The 26,200-nt window shown below is 38.5% G+C and overlaps 3 protein-coding genes across 4 annotated transcripts; 1 reads left to right on the forward strand and 2 right to left on the reverse strand.

Annotated features, from left to right (window-relative positions):
- Positions 1–514: 514 nt before the first annotated feature.
- On the reverse strand, positions 515–6,922 carry LOC145769216 (3-galactosyl-N-acetylglucosaminide 4-alpha-L-fucosyltransferase FUT3-like). Its single transcript, XM_082580803.1, has 4 exons — positions 6,851–6,922; positions 3,617–3,690; positions 2,013–2,129; positions 515–1,472 (listed from the first exon to the last, which is right to left on the reverse strand). Exons 1-4 carry the CDS (start codon positions 6,920–6,922, stop codon positions 698–700), a joined length of 1,038 nt encoding a protein of 345 aa, XP_082436929.1. The 3' UTR covers positions 515–697.
- A 7,854-nt stretch (positions 6,923–14,776) lies between these two features.
- On the forward strand, positions 14,777–25,517 carry LOC145769547 (3-galactosyl-N-acetylglucosaminide 4-alpha-L-fucosyltransferase FUT3-like). Of its 2 annotated transcripts, none has more exons than XM_082581199.1 (5): positions 14,777–14,838; positions 19,121–19,225; positions 19,990–20,063; positions 21,153–21,269; positions 24,013–25,517. In XM_082581199.1, the coding sequence occupies exons 2-5, from the start codon at positions 19,148–19,150 to the stop codon at positions 24,764–24,766; spliced, it is 1,023 nt and encodes a 340-aa protein (XP_082437325.1). In that variant the 5' UTR covers positions 14,777–14,838; positions 19,121–19,147; the 3' UTR covers positions 24,767–25,517. The 2 variants fall into 2 exon arrangements, with proteins under 2 accessions (XP_082437325.1, XP_082437324.1); XM_082581198.1 differs by lacking the exon at positions 14,777–14,838 and adding an exon at positions 18,115–18,283.
- LOC145768273 (uncharacterized) lies at positions 22,423–23,921 on the reverse strand (the record flags this gene model as incomplete). The annotated part of the gene is made up of 5 exons (XM_082579752.1): positions 22,423–22,515; positions 22,990–23,179; positions 23,284–23,421; positions 23,462–23,774; positions 23,822–23,921. Coding segments are annotated over 5 exons (834 nt in total), but the record flags the coding sequence as incomplete, so codon positions are not given.
- Positions 25,518–26,200: the final 683 nt, after the last annotated feature.

The following is a 26,200-nucleotide window of genomic DNA, read 5'->3' on the forward strand; positions in this document are numbered from 1 at the left end:
TGTTCAACAAGGTGCGCCGATTTCTTATAGAATCTATGAATCAACATATTACATTAGTCATTAGTGGCTTAAAGTAAATTTTTGAAAACCAAATTGAAGCTGTCGCCGAAGTCGCATAAAAATAAAATCCTGTTGAAAAATTAGCGAGAAAACTGAAAATGGAAAAAAGAGGACATTTTAGCATTTTTAGTGCTCTTAAAGAACAAGCCATATTTTTTGAGAAAAGTGGACAAATGCTCTTAAAAGTGGGCGTATGGCAGCCCTATACTGCTGTATAAGGCAGCTCTTAAATTTTTAAGTGATGCAACAGACGCTGATGTCTTGACCTGTGCTTCGGTTCCCCAATGAAAAGTTACACAAAGATCCTCTATTTAGGTAGTAGAGGTGAGCGGTGTTTTCAATAACCAGCTGAAGCATGGAGTCGAACCAGGTTTGCATAATTGGAAGAGCGCAAACCATGACTTTTATATCATTAGGAGACAGCAAAAAATAAAAACATCTCAGAAAATGTCACTCAAACACCAGCAGTAGCTGTAATCAAAATCTGCAAAATGTGACAAATCAGGACGCATCTCAAGGTGGCCATGGCTAAACTTTGAAGCTTGCTCGAACGCGAAATAATGAACGATGTGAAACAACTTGACAAGGTCACCGCACTTTGACTTGGTCTGTGGTACCTAACACAGTAAGTAATACATTATGAAAGGCTGCTTGAAGTATTCCGTAAACATTCTGGATTTTCGGTATCATAAAACCATTTTCGCAATGATGGAACAATCCTTGGGTGGTCAGGATTACCAAACATAGGAATATTGCTATTAGAGTTGTTTAGTAAAGGATTGTGAATATTATCAACATTTATACCATTCAAGATGCGGCACAAATTACAATATTCGTTAGTTCTATTGTACTGTGGCATATCTTCTTTTTTCATAGTTCTCCATTTGAAATATTGCTTATACGCTGTGGTGTTGTCATCAAGATAGTTCAAGTATTCAACCAATTGTTCAGGGGATTTAAAATCTTCCACATAAATGCACGATCCAGGAGGAACCACTGCTTCACAATCCGACTTCCGTGCTCCCCAAACAACAGGCACAGCTCCCATTGACAATCCGTTACGAAATACCTTCTCGGTGATATAATCCTTGCAATGAAAGCTGTTTTCAAATGATAAATAAAATTTATATTGTTTTACAATTTCCATGTTTGAAACAGCTCCACCATTTTGTCGAAAGCATTTTCCTCGCAAATCCACTTGAAGACCAATGTCCTTCAACTTTTTAATGTAAGTCATTCGTGCTTCGGTGTGGGCCGTTCCTCTACAATTGGAAACAATCCAAATGGCAAGTTTAGTTTTATTTGCAATTACATCATCAATTTCGTATAGTGGATTTCTTGCTTTCGACTTATGAAACTGTCTCCAACTTTTAAACGCCAATCCACTTGCAGAATATATATCAGCATCCCTCCTGAAAAATAAACACATTTTACTTTAGTTTAATGGTTTACAATTTTTATTGTTGAACATAAAAAACAAGTCCAATAAAGCCAAAGTGACGGTACCAACTTCTATGGCGCTTTCAAACGAAATACATTTCGTTATATCATTATCAACATTGCGCAGAATCAAGTTTGTATCATTTAAAGCTACCAACCTGTATGTGTGGAACACTTTTAACAAAATCCTACCAGTGGTTGCATAAATATATAATAAAAAAATCTTAATGAAATAACTTGATGAAAGCTGAAACAAACCAACTACATTTGTCAGTGGTCAGGTGTAGGAACCGTTTATTTACTTCAAGCAAATACTTTTCTATGTAATTGACGATTTATATCAGCTTTTTTAATATGCTGCGGGAGAAGGCAGGTTGATAGTGGCCAGCCCTAACATTGATATTTTTGTTTTTTGTATTCTGTTTTGTTTGAGCTTTTGAAAAAAATAATTTATACTTTTATCAACTCATCATTGACCAATGACCATGTTTCTGAATAAAACGTCATAGCACCTGTACGTCATAGTTAAGTTGAACAAGTCATCGTATTGCGTCCACAGTTGATTGTATTTGGTTCGTACATTGAAAGGCGACTCCCTGCACCACCACACATATAACTGGTTGCTTTTCCTGTCACATCAATAGTATATAATGAAAGTAAAAACAGAGTGAAACTGTTCATCAGGCATTTGACAAAGTAACTTGCGTTCTTCAGGTGACTATAAGCGCTACCATGGTGACTATAAGTGACTATAGTCACCAGAAGAACGCAAGTTACTTTATATAGCATATAATAAAGTTATATAAGAATTATTCATCCAAAGCGGTCGATGCCTGGTTCCGGCAAGGCAGTTAAGAAATAAGAATAAAGTTGCTAGATTTAAAAAGTAAAACATAAATTAGCATAAATACAAACAAAGAGTGATCCACGTTTCCTTTGATTGAACGGAAAATAAAGATTCAATCAACCAATCATCCTCCTAATCTGTTTATTAGTGTAAATCTGTTGACTTAATTTGTCTGAGTCCAGTGATGAGAACCCTGGTACAACGTTCGAAGGAGGCCGGATGAACATCGTTTAAGAACATGCAGTATCTTTCGCAGGTCACTAAGGCTGGCACGAAGATTGGCTTCCTTGTCTTCCATTATATTCAATCTAGGTTTTTAATCAATAAGCTCGATCACGACTAAACACATTTTTCAAATTGTAAATCCTGTTTCGTATGACCCGAGAAGCGAAGCCATGTACAGAAACAATTCACCGAAGAAAGCGGTTTGCTTGCTACCCAATGATATTATTGATGACGTGATATGATTTGCCACGTAGATACAAATAAGTGTTTGTTTAGAAAATCTGATTTCATTGCTTCACTGTTAACTCAACCCGTGCTCAATTCTAGTCTCCTTGTTAGTCTTAGTTAGAATAATAGTTTCTGCTGCAGCCTATATAGCGCTGTACCTTATCGCAGGCATGCATTGCTTTCAACGCGTTAGAAAAAAAGCAATATCAGCGTAACTGTGCAAGAGTACACCGAGTATGTCATGACCTTGAACTCATTCATCTGCTAAGTCTTAACTCGGAATAATACTGAGTATCTCTTTCAAAAGTATCGCTTTATATGACCAACCAACCAACGTTTCAGAAAGCGGACCGTCTGATCACACATCCATCACCGGAATTGATTGCACGATTTTCATTGAGTCTCTTCCAAGTTAGCAGTTGTGAACTGAGCATATGGCAGTTGAGCAAGTGACAGCTGAGCTAGCAACATATCAGTACGTATCTGAAGTTGGTAAATGATGAAACTGAGCAAGTGACAACTGAACACGGCAAAACAGGGCATGTCGCAAGTCAGCAAATTCGGTTTAGCAAGCAATGATCAAGCAAGTTCGGACTGAGCAGGTAAATCACATTATCTGACTTGACAGTGGCGAAAATTGATGTACTTGTTGAATTGTCGGACGCCGAGTGGTCTGACGAACTTCTCATCAAGATCATTGCAATCTTGATTGCAGGTCGCCATGACGTACTGATCTCGTCATGGCTTAGTGTACTTTGATAACCATCGTAGTTTTTCTTTACAAACCTTTAACCATCGTAGTTTTTCTTTACAAACCTTTTTTTCGGCCAATCTAAAGTAGAAAGGTCTCTGAAGTGAAAAACAATCGCCTTCGTTGAAGCATCTTCAACCTGGCAGAAAAAGAACTGTGCATGAATTTGTACAAATAATTATCGAATAAATAGTTTTGTCTTTACATTAATAACTTAAGTATCTGATGCAATGAATATTGACAACACAGCAAAAACAAATACATAGCTTCAACAATAAAAAACATTGATATCTTTATAAGCTACAGCAAATATTATCAATATTACACAAAGTGCTCTATATCAGGCAAAAAACTTTTATAAAATACCATCAAATAGTTGATCGCATATATTTTGCAGATGCCAGAAACTAGAAGTTTTCCAAGCATAAAGGAAATGTGATGATATGTACGTTGAGATAAGGTCACGTGAAAGAAAGTACGTGAGTGTAAGTTAAATAGATGCAGGTAAGTAATGAAACTAAGCAATCCAAAGTTTCACAAGCTGCTTCGTTTATTTAACTTGGACTTCACATCTTCTCACTGCTATCAAGTAGTAGTACCGTGTGTACGTTTTGAAAATAAAATTAAGAAATCATTTTTTTTGCTAAAGTTCCACCATTGATCTGTCGATTGTAACTTTGCATCGTCCACATGTCTCTAAATTCACATGAATTGTTTTCTTTTTCCTAAACCAACGTGGAGGATTCCAAACGATGATGATACACTCCTGCCAAAGAAATATTTTCATTTTGAAATTTTATGCAGTTTAATTCACTTATGCCGACACCTCTAGATATTGATAAAAGTATCGAAATGAGCGATGTTGGCACATTGACAAGGTGCCCAAAAACACGATTGCTGTATTATGATTTTTGGTTTAAAATAAGAGTCTGGTAAAGATTAATTGGCAAGAAGGCCTTCGCTCTACAGTGAGCTACCACAGGCTGAAAATTATAATTATGATACAAAATTAAACGTTTTTGTAGTTAACTTTGTCACTTCATTTTGTCAATTTTGTACTCACATCCCGCGCTGCGCTACTCAAGCGCCTGGCTGGCTCTAGCTGGAGGGCGAGGGCTGACACTTTGCGTATAGCAGCCTTAGCCCTTGTCTACTCTTCAGCAGAGTACTGTGCACCTGTTTGGTGCCGCAGTGCTCACTGCCATAACATCGACACTGCCATAAACAGCGCCCTGCGCACAGTGACCGGATGCCTGCGTCCCACACCAATGGACAATCTCCCCATTCTCGCTGGCATCCAACCCGCTGAGCTTCGTCGCGAAGAAGCCACTCTGTCCCTCGGTCGACGGGCTCTGGACGGGCCTAACCACCTTCTCCACCACAAGATCTCTGCTTTCCCAAACGAGCACCCCCGTCGACTGAAATCAAGACACCCATTCGTGCCAGCCGCTCAACTTCTTATCAACGAAGCTGATGTACAAGACATCTCTGCGGCTGCTTGGGCGTACCATAAATGGAGTTCTGAATGGAAGTCAACCGCCACCAGACTCTATTCGTTCATCCCCGATGCCGACACACGCCCCATCGGTCTAACACTACAAAGACAGGCATGGGTGCGCCTTAATCGTCTCCGTAGGGGCGTCGGGCTTTTCCGCTCAACCATGCACCAATGGGGAATGGCCTCTTCCTCCTCCTGTGAATGTGGTGCCGAGGAACAGACCGCAGACCACATCATCAATGACTGCTCCATCTTCAAGCTACCTAACGGAGTGAAAGGGCTGCGCGTCATAGATGATGAAACCAAAGACTGGCTGCTCTCTAGTAGCCTTCCAGTGTAGTCCGGGAACATCGTGAATCTGGGGTGGTAAAAGAATAGACCCTCGGCCCCAGACGCTCACACGACGACGACGACGACTTAATTTTGTGCCGTTTGTCTACTCTAGTCTAACTAATCAAGTTTTGCAAAAATATTAGCGATCTTCTTCAAGTTGTACGCAATACGAGCACACACAGTAATGATGCCAACAAAAGTGTGATAACATCACTGTACTCTTTGTATTAAGTTTATGCAAAAATACGCTTCTTCATTTTGTATTAGTTACAAGCTGTATTTAACACGTGTTTTTAACTGAATATGATTTTGATGTACAGAGCCTACCCAGCCAGCAATGTCAACTGGGGGCTCATCTGGGTACCAAACGGGCAATATGTTGGGCCACAGTTGGGCTATTTAACTGGCTTCCAGTTAGATTTGTCGGCGGGCTCTAGTTCTCACTCAACTGGGCAGCACAGTTTGAAAACAAAACGCTTCCGAGCGGTGTCGAACTGATGTCCTTTGTAATCTGGATCATGGACAAATGCGATGAGCCACTGAACTTCATGCCAAAACATTTCCAAGTTCAGAGGTAATAAAAGCAACTTTTCTTTGTGGTTAAACGGAAGGGGAAAGAAGAAAATGCGTTAAAATGCCTATGTTGCCATTATAACAATGGTGCATTTATTTAAATTACCAATATTCTGAACTTATGTGGGAAATTCACCTTAGCCTAAATTTTGTAAAGTGTTGTTGTGCAAATGAACTTCCCAGACTGAACTCACATGAGATCTCACATTAACCTTGGCCTTTGTTATTAATATTATAAAAACAACTCTGATAAAATTGTTTTTAAACAGCTAATAAAAGTATTTTTGTTTTGTAAAAACATTTTTTTAGTATTGGGCAATCCACCTACTACCCGTGTTTGGATGATGTTACAATTGGGCTACCTAGAATCAACCCACCTCAGTGCTCATATTTCCTGCTTTCTTTTTCAAACTAAAAGAAAATAATACGAAGTTGAGTTTAACAGATAAGACTTGTTTAGGGGCAATTAATGAAACAAATATGAAAAAATAAAACTTTTGTTAACACATTTGAGGCCCATAAATAACCGACGTGGTATTCTCTCAAGCCCAGGTGCCCACTTGAATTTTCACTTGGACCCAGTTGAGCTTGCTTGGTGGTTAAAAATAGAAACTAACTCAAGTTAGCGCGCACTTTTTTTAAATTCAGATTAATCAAATTATTGCCTAAATTAATGATAAATTAGCGTAATCTAAGTGTTCTCTCACTCTTGAGGCTGAATGTCTTGAGGATGCATCAATCTATACAGAGATCGCATCGTTTGTATTCAGTAAGTGTAGGCAGCGTTTACAACCTTGTAACCGCATTTCTAAGCAAGCAAGAAAACATTCGACATGAAGACACCAATCAAGCAATCTGGAATTTAATCAAGTATAGAAAAATAGAATTCTCAAACCTTTTTCCTAGCTTTTCTCAACGCATTTTCCAACACTTCTTTTGGTGTTCGGCGCTTTAGTGAAGAATTCATTGCTCTTAGTTCATTTAAATTGATCATATGAGTGTGATTGTTAGTCTTCGAGGTGTGTATTGACAAAGACAATGCATTATATTCACTCGTTGTATTGAAAAATAATTTCTTTGGTGCTTTACCTGGTGCAGGCCACTTGTTTGCTATGTTTGAACTTGATTCAAAACCATGTCTCATCAGAAGATCTCTTGTACTATAAAAGTAGAACGCGATCATCATTAGACATGCGCAGATACTGATGACTACGACTTTTCTTGGAAGTCTTATAATTTTTAACATTATTATATTGAATCTACAAACAAAGCTACCAAGAAAACATTAGTTCAAAAAGGGTGCTGGCTTCTAGTGTATTTGCTTTATAAACAAATCCAAAATACTTTTTATTATTTAAAATGCCCAACAGTATTCATTTTGAATATTTTCGTTGTTGTGAAATTAATTAACAAACATTTGTGCTATTTCCTGACTTGTCACTAATTTTTATTTCGATGCAAATTGTCTGTTAACATATTTTTACTGAAGTTTCATTCACATGTCGGTGTAACTGATAGAGCGACAGACTATTGTTGTGAAATAAGACATTTTATGCCAACTACAATTTCTGTCTTATCATTTATTTAAGTCAAACAATACTCGCTCATAATCTCACATACGAATTTATACTAATGCTGGCACAATACAGTAGCCTACAAGACAGTGGAAATGCTGGTAAAGCTCTTCTTAACTTGACTTTAGTCGAAATATCATGCAATCACTTTTTCTCCACGCATAGATGAAATGAAAGCTTGTCTATTCAACAGGGATTTTCTGTAACTGATAGTTTGGTGATGCTTTAAGTAAGTTATAAGATTATTATTAATTAGAAGGCGCCGTGTATTGCCAAAGCTGTCAGTAACTGCATTTCTCATTGCATAAGTTGTCGGCTCGAAATCTTATAAAATGCTCTGCTGCAAATGCAATCCAGAAAATCGGTACTGTACCGGAAGTTATCTGAAACCAATCTACTTGATTTTCAAGCTGTCATTCTGAGCAACGTCGTGAACATTTGAAAAAACACATTCCCTCTGTGAACTGTAAAGTTTTAAGTACCAACTCAATATTCCGATCGCTTGCCTCTTGTTGAAAAAATTGTAGGCTATGCACTGCAATATCAGTATCACAATTTCCTGAAGATAATTGTTTGATTGCACCTGACAATTAGTGACATCTTATGAATCCCTTACTTAAACAAAACATCAAATGGCTTCTTAAAAAAAGCCCGGATTCAGACACAAACATCATGTGATTGATTATTATAAAACAAACAAACAACTGAAAAAAAGAAGAAAATATCACACTAATTTGATGAAAACAAGTGTATTGTAGCATTGTTGCTACAAAAGTGTAGCTTTGTCAGTATTTATGAAGTATGTGGCGAAAGTTCTGAATTAAACTTGTTTTTATCAATTCAGTATAATCTCCTCACCCTTTTTCTTCATTTTTAATGTACTTGGCATCCTGTTGGATCATTGGTGAATTCAAAATTTAGATTTTAAATGAAAATTTCAGTTACAAGGTTTGCTGCATACAGCCGCGTGCAACTTTTGTGAGGCCCGCGAAGATTTCCTGCTAGTCGGAATTCCCGACAATTATACCCTCTGGTGATAAAATACACTTAGCCTACGTTTTATACAAATGCATTGCATTAGCCACAGTTTCTCAAATATCTTAGCGTTTCTTCTGCCCAATGTCGTACCGTACATTCCTTAAGTCAGGGGTTCCCAACCTTTTTTACACCGTGGCCCCCTTTGAAAATTTTTAACAATCTACGGCCCCCCTATTTTTTTAACCTTTTGAAAAAATTAAGAAACATCATTTTAATTAAAAAACTTGCTGATATAGTAACGAATTAAAGACCATTTCACGAAGATTTGGGCAAAATGTAGGCTACTAGTATTCTTATTACATTTTAATTTATTTCTTTTGTTATATAGTGTTGGAGTTGACTTTCAGATGATAAATTAAAAATATTAGAGTTTTTTAAGTTTTTCCATGGCCCCCTTGAAAAAGGCTCATGGCCCAGTAGGGGGCCATGGACCCCAGGTTGGGAACCCCTGCCTTAAGTGCAGGTTTAATAGCTAACTACAATAGGGTGGCAAGCAGTAATGTCCTTTTAGTGTTTGTGACGACACAGACTTGCGTTCATTTTTGCTCTTTGTTGTTAACACAGACTCTCAAATTAAGTTGTAAGTTAGCTGCTAACTTATCTATTTAGTCAAGTAAAGAAATTTAGAAACAAAACTAATGTCAAAAGAAACGTGTTAGTGGAAAACAGAGAGTTCAATTCCTCTTGGAATTGTTAGGAAAGGTGTTTTTTGCTAATAACAATCGTAAACCACAGTTGCTGGTGAGCTTGAATGGTTGATTGAATCTTTATCCTTGGACTGGGAAAGCTTCTTTCATAGCTTAATCCTGACAGTTTCGCATAGCTTACTTGTAGAGGCTTTGAATCACTGACGCAGGTCTTGTCACCGAGATTGACAGAGTGAAGTTTCCGATTGTTGAAGTAATGTTGCCGGGAAATTATTCCATCCATTAACCGCTGAATGGAAAGCAGTCCTTAACGTGCATTGCTCAAGCGCACACCCCGAGAGTCGAACCAGTGCCGCTTGATCTTGAAGCTTCTTCGTTCCAGAAGAGACGCGCTAACCAAAGCTTTCAGTGACGCGCTAGCTTTCAAGTAATAGGCCTATCGGTTCCGAAGGAGTATTTTAATTAAAAAGACTTTATATTAAAGATGTACTCTATGCTTGGTAGCACACATGGGCAGCTCGCTAGTGTGTGCTGCGGTGCTGGTGCTGCAGCACTTCCACAAACCCACAAAAGTTTTCACAAAAATTTTCATTTCTTCTGCCCAAAATGTATTTTATGTTTTCTGTTCAAAGAATTGCTGCCGGTTATAAGTGTAAATTATATTTGGAAACTCTGTGTGCTGTGAAATATTTTGCTCAAGGCTACAAAGAAAAAACACTCGATTGTGACGTCAAAGAGCCGCAAGTTTTCTTGAATTGCCAATACAAACGAATAGAAAAAGCTTGTGCTGTGTACAAACAGTACAATTTACCGGGATGCTATCCCAAATGGAATGGCAAGTGCTACTTTGTGAAACTTCACGACCATGGTTGCTGCAAGCAATTAAGATTTGTTAGGGAGATTTGACGTTTTAATGAAAGCTTGGTAAAGCTTTAAAAATAAAGTAAAGCCGATATTCTTATTATTATTAAACAGTTAAAAAGTTTTGAAGTCTTAGTAAAAGAAGAACGCAAATAGGGGGGCACTAGAAAAACTGACACTTTTTAGGATAGGTCTACTTTCCATTGTTGGAGAAAACTGCTTGAGTTTAATATATCATGCAATAAGCAACATATCTACATACAAAATGTAAAGTGACATTGACCACGGGAGACTTTTTTATCGAGTAAGTGATGAAGAAAAACAAGCATTTCCTTTCCAGTTAGAACGTGTTATTCACATTTGTTGGTTGATCGTCCGCTTCAAAATATTACACATTTACGAAACTCCTAAATAAGCCAGTTTTATCTTAAACTTTTATCATAATTTAGAGCTGAAAATATGCTAAAAAAATACTCAGCACCAAATCAAATGTAGGCCTAATTATTCGAAAGTTTTTGGGGGAAGTCCCCCAGACCCCGCAGTTGGATTCGTCTTCGGCGAACACGCTACACCCGCATCTCTAGAACTCACCAGCTGCCACTGGTAGCCAGTGGCGTAACTACCCATTGGATCTTGTGGATAAATCCAGGGGCGGCACGTTGCTAGAGGGCGGCAGAATTTGATAATGTTTTAAACGAACAAAGACAGTCACATTAGTTTATTCTCAAACAACTGACAAAGAAATCTACATTCTTACGAATAAGGAAAAAATAGATGGAGAAAAACCTTCCAGAGCGTAATCGCAATCATAAAGTGTTTTAGTAAACAAAATCTTCCTCTTTGTGGTCATCTGGAAGATTCTAATTCAAGGAACCAGGAAAATTTTCTTGAAATTTTAAAACTCCTTGCAAATTACAGTACAGTCATTTACGAGCACATTTTAGTACCAAACTCGCCAAAAAGAGCATGACAACATACCTTTCACCAGCTATCCAAAATGAATTAATTGAGCTTTTTGGTAAAAAGGTTAAAGATCACATGCTGGAGGAGATAGACAGCAAAGTATGTCTCAATTTTACTTGACTGTACTCCTGACGACTCTCATATCGATAAAATGACTTTTATTGTTAGATACCTCAAAATCGACAGCAATAACGAGGTAGGCTACAAATAAAGGAATCCTTTTTGAATTTTTTTTCCACTGCACGGAAAAAATGCAGACGAAATTACTAAGTCTATTCTCAATGAGCTTCAGCAAATAGCTTAAACATAATGATGTGTAGAGGCCAAGCATACGACAATGCTTCCACCATGGCAGGAGTCCGTACTGGAGTACAATGCAGAATAAAAAATATATTAGTTCTGAAGCCTTGTTTATCCCGTGTGGAAGCCACTCACTTAACCTTGCAGGAGTTCACGCAGTTGGATCGTCGTCGGAAGTTTCTGAACCATTTTTTGCTGTTGTGGAAAGGATTTGTTTCTTCTTTTCTGCTTCTATTCACAGATGGGAGGTGTTGATTAAGTATGTGCCAAATGTGGTAAAACGAGTGGCTGACACACGATGAAGTGCGCACTATGAAGCTGTGAAAGCGCTTCAGCAATATTTCATTGGTGTGGTGGGTGCATTAAACAAACTTTGTGATCAAAATGAAAATATTGATGCACGAGGAAGAGGGTGGAATCTTTGATGCGATATTTTACAATTTTGGTTGGAAGTCGCAAAAGAATCTGATGACACTCAAAAATAATTACAGCGAAAAGGTCTGTCTCTGGGAAAATGTACCCACAGGATGGAAGAATTTATTGTTTGTTTTTTTAACAATGAGCGCAATGCGCTGGTAAAGCAATGCATTGAAAGAGCGATCAAGATCTGCAAAAAGCAAGGAATGCTGATCGAAGAGAATCGGATCAGAAGAAAGAAAAGGATGCCTGGCGAATATGCAGACGTAGTCACTCGGCTGTTGAAGAAATCAAGAGATGCATGTTAGAAGCTATGGACCGGTTTCGGAGTGAAGCTGGAAAGCATTTCAGCAATATGTGCTTGCTAAATGAAGTATTCGGCTTTTTAAATCTCTACTCCTTGTTGCGAAGTGACAGTATCGAAATAGATATGGACAAATTTGAGAAAATGTATGCTGATGACGTAAATTTTATTGAGTTAAGACTAGAAATCTCTAAATTTAATCGACTAGTACAATCTAGTGGTTTTACATTTAAAAATGACGCTAAAGCACTGCTGGACGTGCTGCAGTGGTTAAGCAAACATTGTTTATGTAAATCAACACCTTATTCATTGATGAGCCATAAGCTTCACCTCAATGTTGCCGTTTTCATTGCAAGCTGTGAAAGAAGTTTTTTCAAAACTTACGTGATAAAATCTTACTTGAGATCGACCATGGGAGAAAGCAGGCGGTCTGCGCTAGCAATACCCTACTGTTCATTGAAAGTGATTTAGTCGAGACATTATCTTTTGATGATTTAATAGCTGAATTTGCTTCAATGAAAGCTGGACGTATTGAATTTTGAACTTTCAATAAAAACTAAACAAACACTGTTGTAGCCTAATTTTTCTATTGTGTGGAATTTTAATCAGCATTTACGACAGTGTTAAGGGGGGGGCGGCATTTCGTGCAAAAATCCAAGGGCGACATATTGCGTTGCTACGCCACTGCTGGTAGCACATACCTTTACGAATCCACTTTCTCACTTCTGAAGCGATTGAAAAGCGACACAAGGAACAGAATGGCTGATGAAACCCTGGATGCTTGCTTACGTCTGTTGATCATCGAATTTAAAGCAGAGATTGACACAACAAACAACAGCAAGAACAATGAGTTGTTTTGGTTTGTTACTTTGTTGATGTGTTTGTTATGTATCGTATTTTCTTTACGAGTTGAAAATCACTTTTTTGAGTCGCAAACAAGCTGAAACTCATTCTTATGAGGGGGCTGAAACAGGCAGTGACGATCGGTGAGGGAAAGCAAGGAAAGCAGTGCTTACCTGAGCGAAAACTATGCAAAATATAAGTTAATGACTGAATTCTAGGTTTAACTTCGTATTATTTTTATCACGTCTATTTTAACTTGAAAATTACTGTATTCGTGACTAGAATTACTCATAACGCTTGTGAGTAGTCTAAGTCCTCACCAAACCGCATGTCTTGCCTATAAATGCCAATTAACGCAAATGCTCCTGTCAGAAACAACCATTGAAGCTCCAGGGAAGCAACTATCAAAGTTGCTTTCCCCAGGTTCAAAAATGTCAAAAAACGCCTTCGTTTTATCCAATCCTCACTCGTTTTGGTAAACGTCACCAGCTGCTTAGCCAATCAGATGTGTTATGGTTAGAGTTACTTTCCCAGTGACGTCAATGCGTACATTCGCTAGAGCGGCTAGACTAACTCGTCAGAATGGTCTCTCGTCACGGTACACAGCACAGCATCATAATGCCGAAAAGATTGTTGCTGTTTTTTGATGTCTCCTCGCTATGTACTTTAGCCTACTAGCTTTCATAGTCATGCCTTTGCCCTTTTTACAGCGTTGATATAACGTTACTTCGCCAATGAACGTTCAGGTGCGGATGCAATATTTAGTTCGTTAAGCTTCTATACGCAGGAGGCAAACTTATCCAGCTTTTTGTACAAATTACTTGCGGTTGTAATGTTTAGGCCTAAGTGTTAGTTTTTGTAGTGTAGGCCTAACTGAATATCTGAGAATGAACATTCATGACGAATTAAATATTTAGACAACTATTATTCCATGTCTAACACTGGATTTTGGTCCTGCAACGTTAAAATTAAGATTGTTCATGACTTCTAAACATTAAATGGATGTATGATCACGACATAGGCGAAGCACAATTTGACAGATTTTTATTTTTGATTTGTTTTGGAAATGCTCTCAGAGCGCACCAAATTGGAAGTGGTTTTCAAAAATTTCTGGGGGAGCCCCCCCAGACCCCCCGCTGGAAGTGTTGCCTTCAGCAACACGCCTTCGGGCTTCGCCCGACGGTACGCTCTTCATGCCTACTACCTTGCTGCAGCATATTTCCAAGTTGCTTTCCCAACGGTTTAAGCCACCGAACGTCACTGGACACAGGTAAACGCAACCTGTTCAGCAACGATGGCACGACACAAAAATATACTGACAAAATGAATAAAGTAGCAAGAGTCAGAGTTAAAGAACGCAACAAGATAACCGCTTAGTATAACTGATAACGTAGTGGCTTTAGGCATCACTATCACAAGTAGAAAGAAAATGAACAGTTGGTTGCTTTTTTTATGAAAATTAAAACTTAAAAAAGTAGTTGCAATGTGATGGTAGACTAAACAAACACATTAACCAGCGGTGGTTTTCAGACTTTTAAGGACTACTAGTGTAGCCTACAACAAGATACATCAGTGCAAAATCATTGGTAAAAATGTTTTCATACAATAGCCTGTTTTTTTAATAACTTTCTTTACAGTAAAAGATGTGATCTACCATCAATCAATCAACTGTAGCCTACGGAATGATTCTTTTAGTCGGTGTTGTGTGCAGTTGCATAAGGCGTAGTGCTTGTAAACTCTGTCATCACCACACCAAACGAATATACACTAACGCAACGAAGAACAGTGATAGCTGGAAGCTTATTTGTGGAAACTGAAGCTAACGTTTTAGTTGTATTGTCATAAAACTTCAGAATTTTAAGAGATTGACTTCTATTGCATTTTGCACTTTTTGGAGCTACAGTAGCTAGCTAAAACAGCTGTATGTCTGCTAAAGGTATGCTAAATTTTGATTTATGTCCAAAACTTTTGAATTTACCGTTTAATCACGTACTGCAGATTGACTATTTCGCATTATAGTGAATAGACGAATAACAACGACCTCTCAAGTACATGTAGCTCTACACAAAGTGAATTTGCATGACCTTTGACTGTTTATTTTTTTTAATTTTTTTTATTAAAAGTAGTTAAAAGTAATGATTAAAAGTAACTATATGGACAGTGGCCAGTGTTTCGATGTTTCGATATCTTCAGCGTAGTAAAATCAAAGTAGAAAGTTATTTTTAAGTTTTGAGATGATGGTTTCTAAAAATGATTTTAACAAGCCAATTGAATTAATTTTTAATTTTGGACTCCAACGACACGTAAATTTACCGCCCATTAGAAAGTGTAATTGTTTTTGAATAAAGTTGTGCTAAGCAATGAATGGAATTTGTTAACAATAAAAGCTTGAGAAAAAGACAGGAATTTGTCCCTAAGCTAAGAAATAACAATCATTAGAGATGGATCCAAAGTACAAGAAATTAGATACTAGCGACACACATAAGTATTAAGATTTAAAGAAAATGAAAGGGTGTGACAGAAAACATCTATAGGATTGGCTCATGATACAAGAGAATGATCCACATAAGATACAAACTAATATGCATAAATCAACAAGTGAATATACAACCTCTCAAGTACATGTAGCTCCACACAAAGTACTACATGTACTTGAGAGGATACTATTATTTTTTTTATTCACTTGTTGAATTGTGCATATCAGTTTATATCCTCTGTAAATCTTTTTCTTGCATCATGGGCCAATCCTATAGATGTTTGCTGGTACTCCCTTTCATTTTCTTTGCATTATGGTGTTGAGGTTTATTTGAGTTTGCAGAGCTCCGGCTGCATGCGGTGCTCCATTTGTGCTAGTTGTGCATGAAGTTTTACCACATTTGTTTGTAATATTATCAAGGTCAAACAACTGCAACAAGTTTCCTGAACTGTTAGCAACCTCAATAAAAACTAAAGTTCTTTACTTTTGAAAAAATATTCAATTCAATGTATTTTTCTTTGTCGGAAAACAGCAATGATAAAGTTACAAATAGTATACGGGAACAAAACTAAAAAAAGGAAAAGGTGATAAAACCACAGCAGTTTAAAACGTGCATGCGATGCAGATTTGAAGGTTACATAGATAAAAGTAAATTAAGCACGGCCACCAAACCTAACAGTTAAAAATTGATGAATTAGTTAAAAAAAACAGTTGGTTCCACATACCCAAAGCAACTGCAAATGAACCAGTTGATGAAGCCATGTGGGGACGACTGAACCTTCCAAACTATACCAAAAATTGGCTTTCTAGAAATTGCGCGCAAAATATGACATAGCTAGCCGTCGCTGCAAAGGCCATAGTTAGCTCTATGTAATTGCAGTTAAGTTGCTGAAAGAAAAGTTCAAATTTTCTAAAACTGAAACAATCTCTACAAGAGTCAGAATTATAAAGCTGAACATTTACTCTACCACACCATCTCAGTGGCCGAGTGGTTTTGCCTTCGCTCCGGTGTAGGTAGATCTAATATTAATTTCGGGTCGGGTCAAATCGAAGTCCGCTCCGTTAGCTCAGTGGATACGCGCTTGGCTGAAGATCACACGGCGCTGGTTCGACTCTCGGAGTGTGGGCTTAAGCAACGCATTTCAGGACTGCTCTCCATTCAGCGGCATTTAGTGAATGGAATAATTCCCCTAGCAACAAGATTTCAACAATCGGAAAAACTTTACTCTGCCAATCTCGGTAGCCGACCCTGCGTCAAGAGCCTTTACAAGTATGCAAAACTACCAGGAATAACCTATCAAGGCTTTGTCAGTCCGAGGATAAAGATTCAACACCAAACTTTAAAAACGGTACGGATTGTGTTCATTCTTGCATAACGCAGTGACAATAAATTGGGTAATTATGTGATGATATCGTAAACCTTATATAAAATTAAAAAATGAGCCCTGTCGCTGAAAGACCTTAGCAGTTGTAGAGGGACAATAAATAAAATCATGACATTATCATTATCTACTGTGGTATAGTTTAAGGAATCAAGGATCATCCGAGTTTTTCTTGCCTGTCTGCTGTCGGGTTAATCAAGTATCAAAAGCAGTGTCATAAATTAGCAGACAAACGATACCCGCGTTTTTTACAAAACTTAGATTAAAGCAAGAACTCGGGAAAATCAAAATCATGCGGAAAAAACTACTTTAAATAAATGCCTTGCATTCATTAGAGCTTTAGTGGTTTTGAGCGTTAGACAGTATGATTATTAAAGTGTTCAGATTACTACACACTATGACAGAAAAAAAGAAAACAAGTGCTTCTGGTTTAAATGCACCACTTGAGCACTTTTTGTAGTCCTGCTGTTTTTCTAAAATCAGAAAGGTAAAAATTTGAAAGCTTTAACTGCAATCTACACACTAAAAAAGGTATCAATTGCTAAAAGTCTTGAATTGCACTCCAGGGGCCAAGGTTATGATCGGTTAAATCAGACGAAAAATATGTAGTTGAATAGCAGCACTAGAGAAACATTAAAAGTACAGTAGATCAAGGCATGTGCTAAACAGCGAAAAAGTAGCCGCTAGCATAGAGTTGGTCATTCAATTTTAGTTTCATGCATTTAGGACAAATTCAATTAATGAGATTTTCTGAATCAAAGAGCTTTCGCGTTTTTGCATTTTTGTGAAATCAAAGCGATTAGCGTTATAAAACCACTTTTGGAAGCTGTGCCTATCGGTTGTATTTTGCTAGACTTGTACAAAAGACTTGTACAAAAGACAGAATAAACAAAATAAATCAAAGTGAAATATTGTGGTCGATTGCACCACAATGGGTAGACCCATCTAAAGTGATGCTAATCGCCACAAAATTTTTACTGAGAAAAGAACGCAAGAAAGTAATTGAGTTAAAAAATGCAACGCGCTGATTTGATTTGAACGCCATGCGAGTAATCAAATCAGACGTTTATTTGCAGTAGAACAAATTGTTACGTTTAACTAACGGAAGACCAAACTGGACCTGATATTTTTATTTAAATTTTTTTTGCAAAGGAAAGGGGTAAAACAAAACTATGGTGGAAATTCAAGCAGCAAAAAGAATACTCGTCTTATTTATCTGCTTTGGAGTATTGCTGATGGTCTTGTATACATTCAGTACAACAAATCTACTGCAAGCAAACCTGATCTTTGACGCCAAGGCTAAGACAGAGAAAAAGTGGCCTGTACCAAGTAAAAGGTCAAACAAATCATTTCCCAACACAACAAATGAAGATAGTACATTGTCCTCGTCGACGCCTTTCGACAAGGTAGACAATCAAACTCATATGATCGATCCAACTGAACAAACAGAAATGAGTTGTGCATCAAGTCATCAAACTTATGAAGAAAGGCTGAAAGAAGCACTGGGAAAAGCACAAGAAATGGTTGATGAAAGTTTTCTTCAAATATATTTGTGTTTGTACTGTGCTGCAAAATTAACATCTTTATTTGTATCATAGTTATATTTATCATCGCTCTTATACAACTGCAAAGGGCTTTTAGAGACAAAACTCGATTTAATTTCATATCAGGTTCACATTATTACTCGACTTAACCATGTCATCACATTATTACTCGACTTATTTTCACCGCGTTATTCAAGATAGAACACAATTGGTATCGTTTTTTAAAGTCTTCGGTTTGACCCATGGACTTCTAAATAGTAGCATCTGGACTGGAAACGCAGTGACCAACAAAAGGCCAAACAGTTGGTACAACAGTTGGCCAACAGTGGGCCAACAGCCAAGTAACTAACCCTGTTGGCCCACTGTTGGCCAACTGTTGTACCAACTGTTTGGCCTTTTGTTGGTCACTGCGTTTCCAGTCCAGATGCTACTATTTAGAAGTCCATGGGTTTGACATAACTTGGAACCGATCCTAGACTTCACCTGAAAGCGATCCCAGACCTAACTTGGAAGCGATCCCAGACCTAACCTGGAAGCGATCCTGGACCTAACCTGGAAGCGATCTCAGACCTATCAGCACTGAAACCGAAGGCAAAGCCCTTCGGCCAATGAGCTGATTTGATTTGAATCGATGGAGCTTCTACTGCTTCTAAGTATAATATGCAATGAAGCAATTGCATCTCAGCACAGATTCAACGTCACTTGAAAGAAATAAACTTTGATCTAAAAATAACAATGAACAAAAGTTTTATGAATTGGAATTGGTTACAGAATGTGAAATTTTATAGCTAGTATGTAATATGTTTTCCTTTATAGGAATACAAGATTCTGATATGGGATCCAATGGTTGGGTGGAAGGAAGAATATAAAATGTATTCAGCGAATTGTGGACGATGTAAAATTACCTATGACAGAACAAAGGTAGACTTGCAAAAACAGTGTGTAGATATTTGTTTTAGTTTAATTTTATGTAAACTCAAATAACTCCACTTTGTAAGATTAAAACCACCCAGACAGTAAAAAATGACGGATTTTTATATTTGGGAAGGTACGTTATAAAAATCAAAATACACCTTAACACAGTATGACTGCAGGTCAGAGTTTTCTGTTGTGTTGCAAATCTTTTTGTAAACTTCTCAATTCGTTGTCTATAAGTCGTTGGTTCGATCCTTCATCCAGCTCACACATGGTAGGAGGCGTCTCATACTTGTTTTTTACAACAGTCTATGTGCTCTCTCCTTAATCGAACATGTGGGGTCAGAAAAGTAGTATTATGTCAGCCCATATTGACAAACACAGCCGTAGGTGAATAAAAAATTTGGAGAGTGCGAACAAAATTTGTCCAAAAGTTGGCTTTACAAAATCTATTTTTTGCAAACGCAACAATTTACAATGTCCAAATAACAGGACATTTTTGCCGAAACTCTCGACGATTTTTGTAGCGGCGATGCGACTGCTGTCCCCCTGCTTTCCCATTTTCTATGGTATGTTTTATAAACCACAAGACCCCAGTTAAAATCCCTACTATTTTGCACTTACTGTACTTGTTTCCATCAGTCTAATTCAAGACTTAGCCAGTCCAAGGTGTTCAATTACCTAAGAATAAAATTACTTTTGAAAGTTCAGGATTCAAGACTGAGATTTCTGAGATTCTAACCTGATTGGATTATTTCTTCTTGTTTCAGCATCAAGACCCTTTAACTAAGGCCATTGTGTTTCACTTCAGACAGCTCAAAACTTCAAACTGGCCACAGCAAAGGTTAGTGAAAAAAAGCATCAAATTAATAATTTAAATAAAATGTAGTGTAAGTTTTTTTATGATGACTATGCGAGGTTTTTCCAAAAGTGTGTGTGTCGTGAAAGAGTTGCAAGTGTACCGGGAAAGTTTGGTGATTAAAATGAAAAAATGTGGTAATTGTGATGATTTTTGGAAAATTATGACATGCAAAGAAATAATCGTATGAACAAAAATATGATCGTTTGACGTCTTCGATTGTTTGAACCAGGAAAAAGTTTTAGGGATACTTTATTTTGTCATTCAATAGTTTTTTTAGGTTGACTTTGCTCGGGTCCGTTGGAGTGTTAATGCCAGCTGCAATTTGTAACTTATTGATTGGTTTTAATCTCACAGTTTAAAATAAAATGTTAAATTGCAGAAATGGGATTAAAAGTGACAATCAAAAACAAATCCGTGCATACATTACTTTTTTACAAGAATGACAGGTTTTGCATTTATTTTGCAAAGTTTATGATTCAGTCGCCATCTTTGCTTGAAGCAGATTGCGCATCAACATGGGTTACCTGTATCCACGAGTTACGGTTGTTATCCAGCTCGCCCAGTGTCATCAAATTGAGTTCCGTTCATGCATAGATGTTGTCATGCCATCGTCTTGGTGGTCTGCCTCTTTTTCTCTTTCTGTTCACTTTACCTTCCATGTAGATTTTGCCAACTCCATATTTTAATCTTTTAGTATGGCCGAACAGTTTTAGAATGTTTGATTTTATTTTTGCTGCAATTGGGTGTAGCTTTGTTATAATATATAGTCAATAGATCTATTTTCATGTGGTCAAGTAGCCTTGTGTTAATCGTGCTTACTGCTTTTCATGATGTTATTTTGGAAATTGGTGGGCTATGTCATTGTATGTATACACATTGTATCTATATTACATTACACATTATTACATCACACATTGTATGTATATTACACATTCTAGACTGTATAGCACGACTGGTAAAACGTAAGTGTTGGAACGTTTTAAAATTAGTTTGCAACAGTTTATGTCAGCAATAAAGAAAAAATTCGAAGTGCCTTTCATACCAAAGTTTTTCAAGTAATTGATGTTACAGGAGAAGTGATCAGCTTTATGTTTGGTGGTGTATGGAGTCTCCATCTACAGTAAAACGTTTGTATGACCGATCTCTCAAAGAATTTGATGACGCATTCAACCTAACAATGACTTACAGGTATCAAAATGTGTGTTTTCAGTTAAGTAAACGTTTTCTCTCCAATTAGGAAAGTTTTTTTTACAGAAATTTACCTAAATTTTTCATCTGGATCGTAACAGGTAGTCACAACACCATTCTTGTCGGTACTACGACAGTTTATCGAAACGACAGTTAATCGAACGACAATTTATCGAAACGACAGTTTATCGAACGACAATTAATCGAACGACAGTTTATCGAAACGACAATTTATCGAAAGACAGTTAATCGAAAACCTAACCCCTAACCTAAAACCTAACACTAACACCAACCCTAACCCCTAACAACTAACCCCTAACCCCTAACCACTAACCACTAACCCTAACCCTAACTCCTAACCCTTAACCCCTAACCCCTAACCTCTAACCCCTAACCCTAACCACTAACCAATACCCCCAACCCCTAACCCCCAACCCCCAGCCCCTAGCCCCAAGCCCCTAGCCCCTAACCATTATCCCCTAGCCCCTAACCCCTGAGTATTCCATTGCATATGTGCTTCGTCGTTCGATAAACTGTCGTTTCGATATACAGTCGTTTCGATGAACTGTCGTTTCGATGAACTGTCTTTCGATAAACTGTCGTTTGATGAACTGTCGTTCGATAAATTGTCTTTCGATAAATTGTCGTGTCACGATTCATGTCACCCCTGATGTCTTAAGCTATCACTATAGTGACCGTACTAATCACCATAGTAACGACTACATAGCCCAATGGAAGAGTGCACTCTGCACATAGTCCTGAAACTGAATCGTATTCCACATGAACTCGTTTCATAAAAGTTTTACTCTCCATGTTACGACAAGGGAACCCAACCAGTCGATCGCGATCTGCTGGTAGATCGCGAACTGATCTCGAGTCCATCGCGTGATGTGTAGGAAAAATTAAAATCAAAAGTTTTTTTTCCTACAGTGGCTTTCAATTAGTTGTCTGGAGTATTAAATAAACAGCAGGCTCAATGTATTGAGTGTGGAACTGCAGGATGAGGCTAAAGTGCAAGTGTTGATGCTGGTGACGTTGCTACCATAATTAAACCACTTTTCAACTTGGAAAGTTTCACTCTTGAAAATGAGGTTTTGAATTTAGAAAATGACATTAAGATGAAAGCCAGATCACCATTTTTTCAACTCGGAAATCATTGGATGTTCTGGAAAGTACTGGCGGAGAAGAAGAAGGTAGAGGAGAAGTATTCCAATCTCACAAAATGTGGCTTAAACCTGACCGCTCTCTTGGATAAACGTATTGTGTGCGAGTCTACTTTTTGCGCATAAATATTATCAAGTCTAAATAAAGATCAACAATCACTGCCTTCCACCCTGCCTACGCCTTGCAATCAGATCCTACACTTCTTATTCCGAGAACATAGCTTTCTCGTCTTAGGTCTCGCAGTAAGGCAGGAAGTAATTTACCTTTTTTCAAACTCAGAGTTCCATCAGTTTTTTTATCTGTTTTATCTTTCTACTTCTACCGTGCCACAGGAGATACCTGCATAGCTAAGTGATGAGAGCCTTAACACGACCCTCAAAAGGGTACCGGTTCGACAATGTTCAAGAGCATCTAGCAGTGTCTTTGGCAAAACACTTAAAGGCATGCCTGGAAGTAGACACAAAGATTGGCTATCTGGCGTAAGTCTGGATACAAAAAAAGGATTTGCGAGAAAAATTATGTTTCGTTCAAATGCATATGCAGGCTGGTGTGGTACTTCTTCCACTGGTGGAAAGTTAAACAGTTGACATGTTGCTATGACGAGTGATGGGTGGACGGGTGATGGGTGGACAGGTGATGGGTGGACACGTGATGGGTGGACGGGTGATGGGTGGACGGGTGATGGGTAGACGGGTGATAGGTGGACGGGTGATGGGTAGACGGGTGAACGGGTGATGTGTGGACGGGTGATGTGTGGACGGGTGATGTGTGGACGGGTGATGGGTGAATGGGTAGAGGGGTGATGTGTGGACGGGTGATGAGTGGACGGGTGATGGGTGGACGGGTGAATGAGTGGACGGGTGATGGGTGGACGGGTGTTGGGTGGATGGGTGATAGGTGGACGGGTGATGGGTAGACGGGTGATGGGTGGACGGGTGATGGGTGGACGGGTGATGGGTGGACGGGTGATGGGTGGACGGGTGATGGGTGATGTGTAGACGGGTGATGTGTAGACGGGTGATAGGTGGACGGGTGATGAGTGGACGGGTGATAGATGGACGGGTGATGGGTGGACGGGTGGTGGGTGGACAGGTGATGGGTGGACGGGTGATGGGTGAACGGGTGATGTGTGGACGGGTGATGTGTAGACGGGTGATGGGTGGACGGGTGATGGGTGGACGGGTGATGGGTGGACGGGTGATGGGTGGACGGGTGATGGGTGGACGGGTGATGGGTGGACGGGTGATGGGTGGACGGGTGATGGGTGGACGGGTGATGGGTGGACGGGTGATGGGTGGACGGGTGATGGGTGGACGGGTGATGGGTGGACGGGTGATGGTGGACGAGTGATGGGTGGACAGGTGATGGGTGGATGGGTGATGTGTGGACGGGTGATGAGTGGATGGGTGATGGGTGGACGGGTGATGTGTGGACGGGTGATGGGTGGACGGGTGATGTGTGGACGGGTGATGGGTGGACGGGTGATAATTGATAAAAGATTATGATGGTGATGTATCAATCTTCGCATCGTTTTGTTTGTCTAAGACATTATACCAATATCAAAATTGTTTTATTCAAGGAGGGATGCTGATGTGTATTTTGCTAGAAGATTGTCGTCACAAATTTGGAAACAATTTCAACATTCGGAATCAGGAAATCCTTCACAAGATGTCGATGATTTAGTTGCAAGCAAAAAGAAATTTGCCATTTGGATTGTGTCCAATTGTGGAGTAACGGGAGGTGCTAAAACACGAATGACTTACATCAAGAAGTTAAAACATAATGGTCTTCAAGTGGATCTACGAGGAAAATGCTTTCCACAAAATGGAGCTGTTTCAAACATGGAAATTATTAAACAATACAAGTTTTATTTATCATTTGAAAACAGTTTTCATTGCAAGGATTACATAACAGAAAAGTTATTTCGTAATGGACTGGAGATAGAAGCAGTGCCTGTTGTTTGGGGAGCACGAAAGTCGGATTGTGAAGCTGTGGTTCCTCCTGGATCGTGCATTTATGTGGAAGATTTTAAATCTCTTGAACAACTGGTTGAATATTTGAACTATCTTGATGGAAACACCACAGCGTATAGACAATACTTTAAGTGGAGAACTATGAAAATAGAAGACATGCCTCAGTACAATAGAACTAATAAGTTTTGTAATTTGTGTCGCATCTTGCATGGTATAAATGTTGATAATATTCACAATCCTTTACTAAACAACTCTAATAGCAACATTCCTATGTTTGGTTATCCTGACCATCCAAGGATTGTTTCATCATTACAAGAGTGGTATTATGGGAAAGAGAATCCAGAATGTTTATCTCGTTAACGAACTTGTACAGATAGTTACTTCAAAAAGCGCTTCAAAGACCCATTCACGGCTAAATTTTTAGCTGAGATTTTTACTGGATTCGAAAATTGTTACAAGATTTCTCGTTTGCAAGCTTTTTATTGAAGATTATTGTACTTATTGTGCTTCATCGAGTCAACATTTTATTGCTATGGTTTTCAGCCAGGGCTCTATAGGCTCTTCAAAGAGTCCATGGCCGGTTTTAAAGAGTTCCTTAATTATATCGATTTTTAAAACATTATTAAGATTTTGTCACCACTGTTAAATTATCAGCTGAGGGACAATAGTAGTAGTCCAGATTAGAAATTTACAGGCTTAGTTCGTCCTGAAAAAGGCGTAATTAAAGCGAAAGTTGGGAACCATAGATCTATTGCTTGTATTTCGCATCAAACATGTTTTCATTGAATTTTTTTCTCAAGCTCTCTTGCACAAATCTCGCTACATCTCTGTTGGCAATAATTGATACAATTTTTCATTGCACGCTTGGTGAAACTGTCTTGCTCATGTTATTAAGTGATTAGTTGCATTGTTATAGCTATCCCATGAAGAAAATATTTTGCATAGAAAACAATCTTTTCATGTTTTTGTTTTGATTGTTGTGTTTTGTTTGGGAAGCAAGCCATCAAATGTGATCGAAAACTCTTTATTTATCCGAATTGTCTGTTGCATTGCCGAGTGGTGAGAGCCCTGGATCGAGAATCGAAAAAGCACCTGTTCAACACCTCTCAAGGGCATGAGGCTGTGTCTTTGGTAAGACACTTAGGGTCGGATGCACCAAACGTGGTTAAATTAACCGGCGGTTAACTTTAACCGGTGGTTAGCTGACCACCGGTTAACTTAACCGCCGGTTAAAGTTACCACCGAATGCACCAACCGCTGGTTAGGTAACCGCGCGAACAATCGGAATTTGCTGAGTCATCAGCAGCAGTCAACCAGAAAACAGTTTGTTATTGCGTTCTTAGAGGCATTACGTGTTTTGTTAATATCATTTTAAAGGTTACACAGTCACTTTTATCAAATACAAGAAAGCATGGCAGCGCGTCGTTCCATTTGATACCGTAGGCTATGTTCTTACGTTTAACATGACGTAGTAGCTTTAACAATAGGCTAATTCATTTGCACAGCAGACCTAAGGCGTTCACTAAGCTATACAAAACTGGTGGTGGTCCTCCCCAGAAACTTGATGACCCGATTTTGGATGAAGTTAAAGGTGAGTGGATTTATGCATACATTTTCAACACTTTATTTTCATGCAGCCTTAATGCTTAGTATAATACAATATTGTATTTGTGGAACAGGTATGATAGCCGAACAAATAAATCCTCTACCCACTCAATATGATGACGACGCAGTGCTTGATGCTGGGAATCTTGAAGTACAGGATTGTGGAGGTAAATAGCTGAATTACTTCAC

This window comes from Aplidium turbinatum, chromosome 4, assembly GCF_918807975.1.
Source record: "Aplidium turbinatum chromosome 4, kaAplTurb1.1, whole genome shotgun sequence".
NCBI lineage: Eukaryota > Metazoa > Chordata > Ascidiacea > Aplousobranchia > Polyclinidae > Aplidium > Aplidium turbinatum.

Excerpts from the sequence above, each read along its gene's own strand:
- LOC145769216 (XM_082580803.1), bottom strand. The coding sequence starts at position 6,922 with ATGAATTCTTCACTAAAGCGCCGAACACCAAAAGAAGTGTTGGAAAAT. Across the intron at positions 3,691-6,850 it reads TGAGAAAAGCTAGGAAAAAG|GTTGAAGATGCTTCAACGAA; the intron begins GTTTGAGAATTC and ends TTTTTCTGCCAG. Across the intron at positions 1,473-2,012 it reads AACTTAACTATGACGTACAG|GAGGGATGCTGATATATATT; the intron begins GTGCTATGACGT and ends TTTATTTTTCAG.
- LOC145769547 (XM_082581198.1), top strand. The coding sequence starts at position 18,185 with ATGATCGATCCAACTGAACAAACAGAAATGAGTTGTGCATCAAGTCAT. Across the intron at positions 18,284-19,120 it reads TGGGAAAAGCACAAGAAATG|GAATACAAGATTCTGATATG; the intron begins GTTGATGAAAGT and ends TTTCCTTTATAG. Across the intron at positions 21,270-24,012 it reads AACCTAACAATGACTTACAG|GAGGGATGCTGATGTGTATT; the intron begins GTATCAAAATGT and ends GTTTTATTCAAG.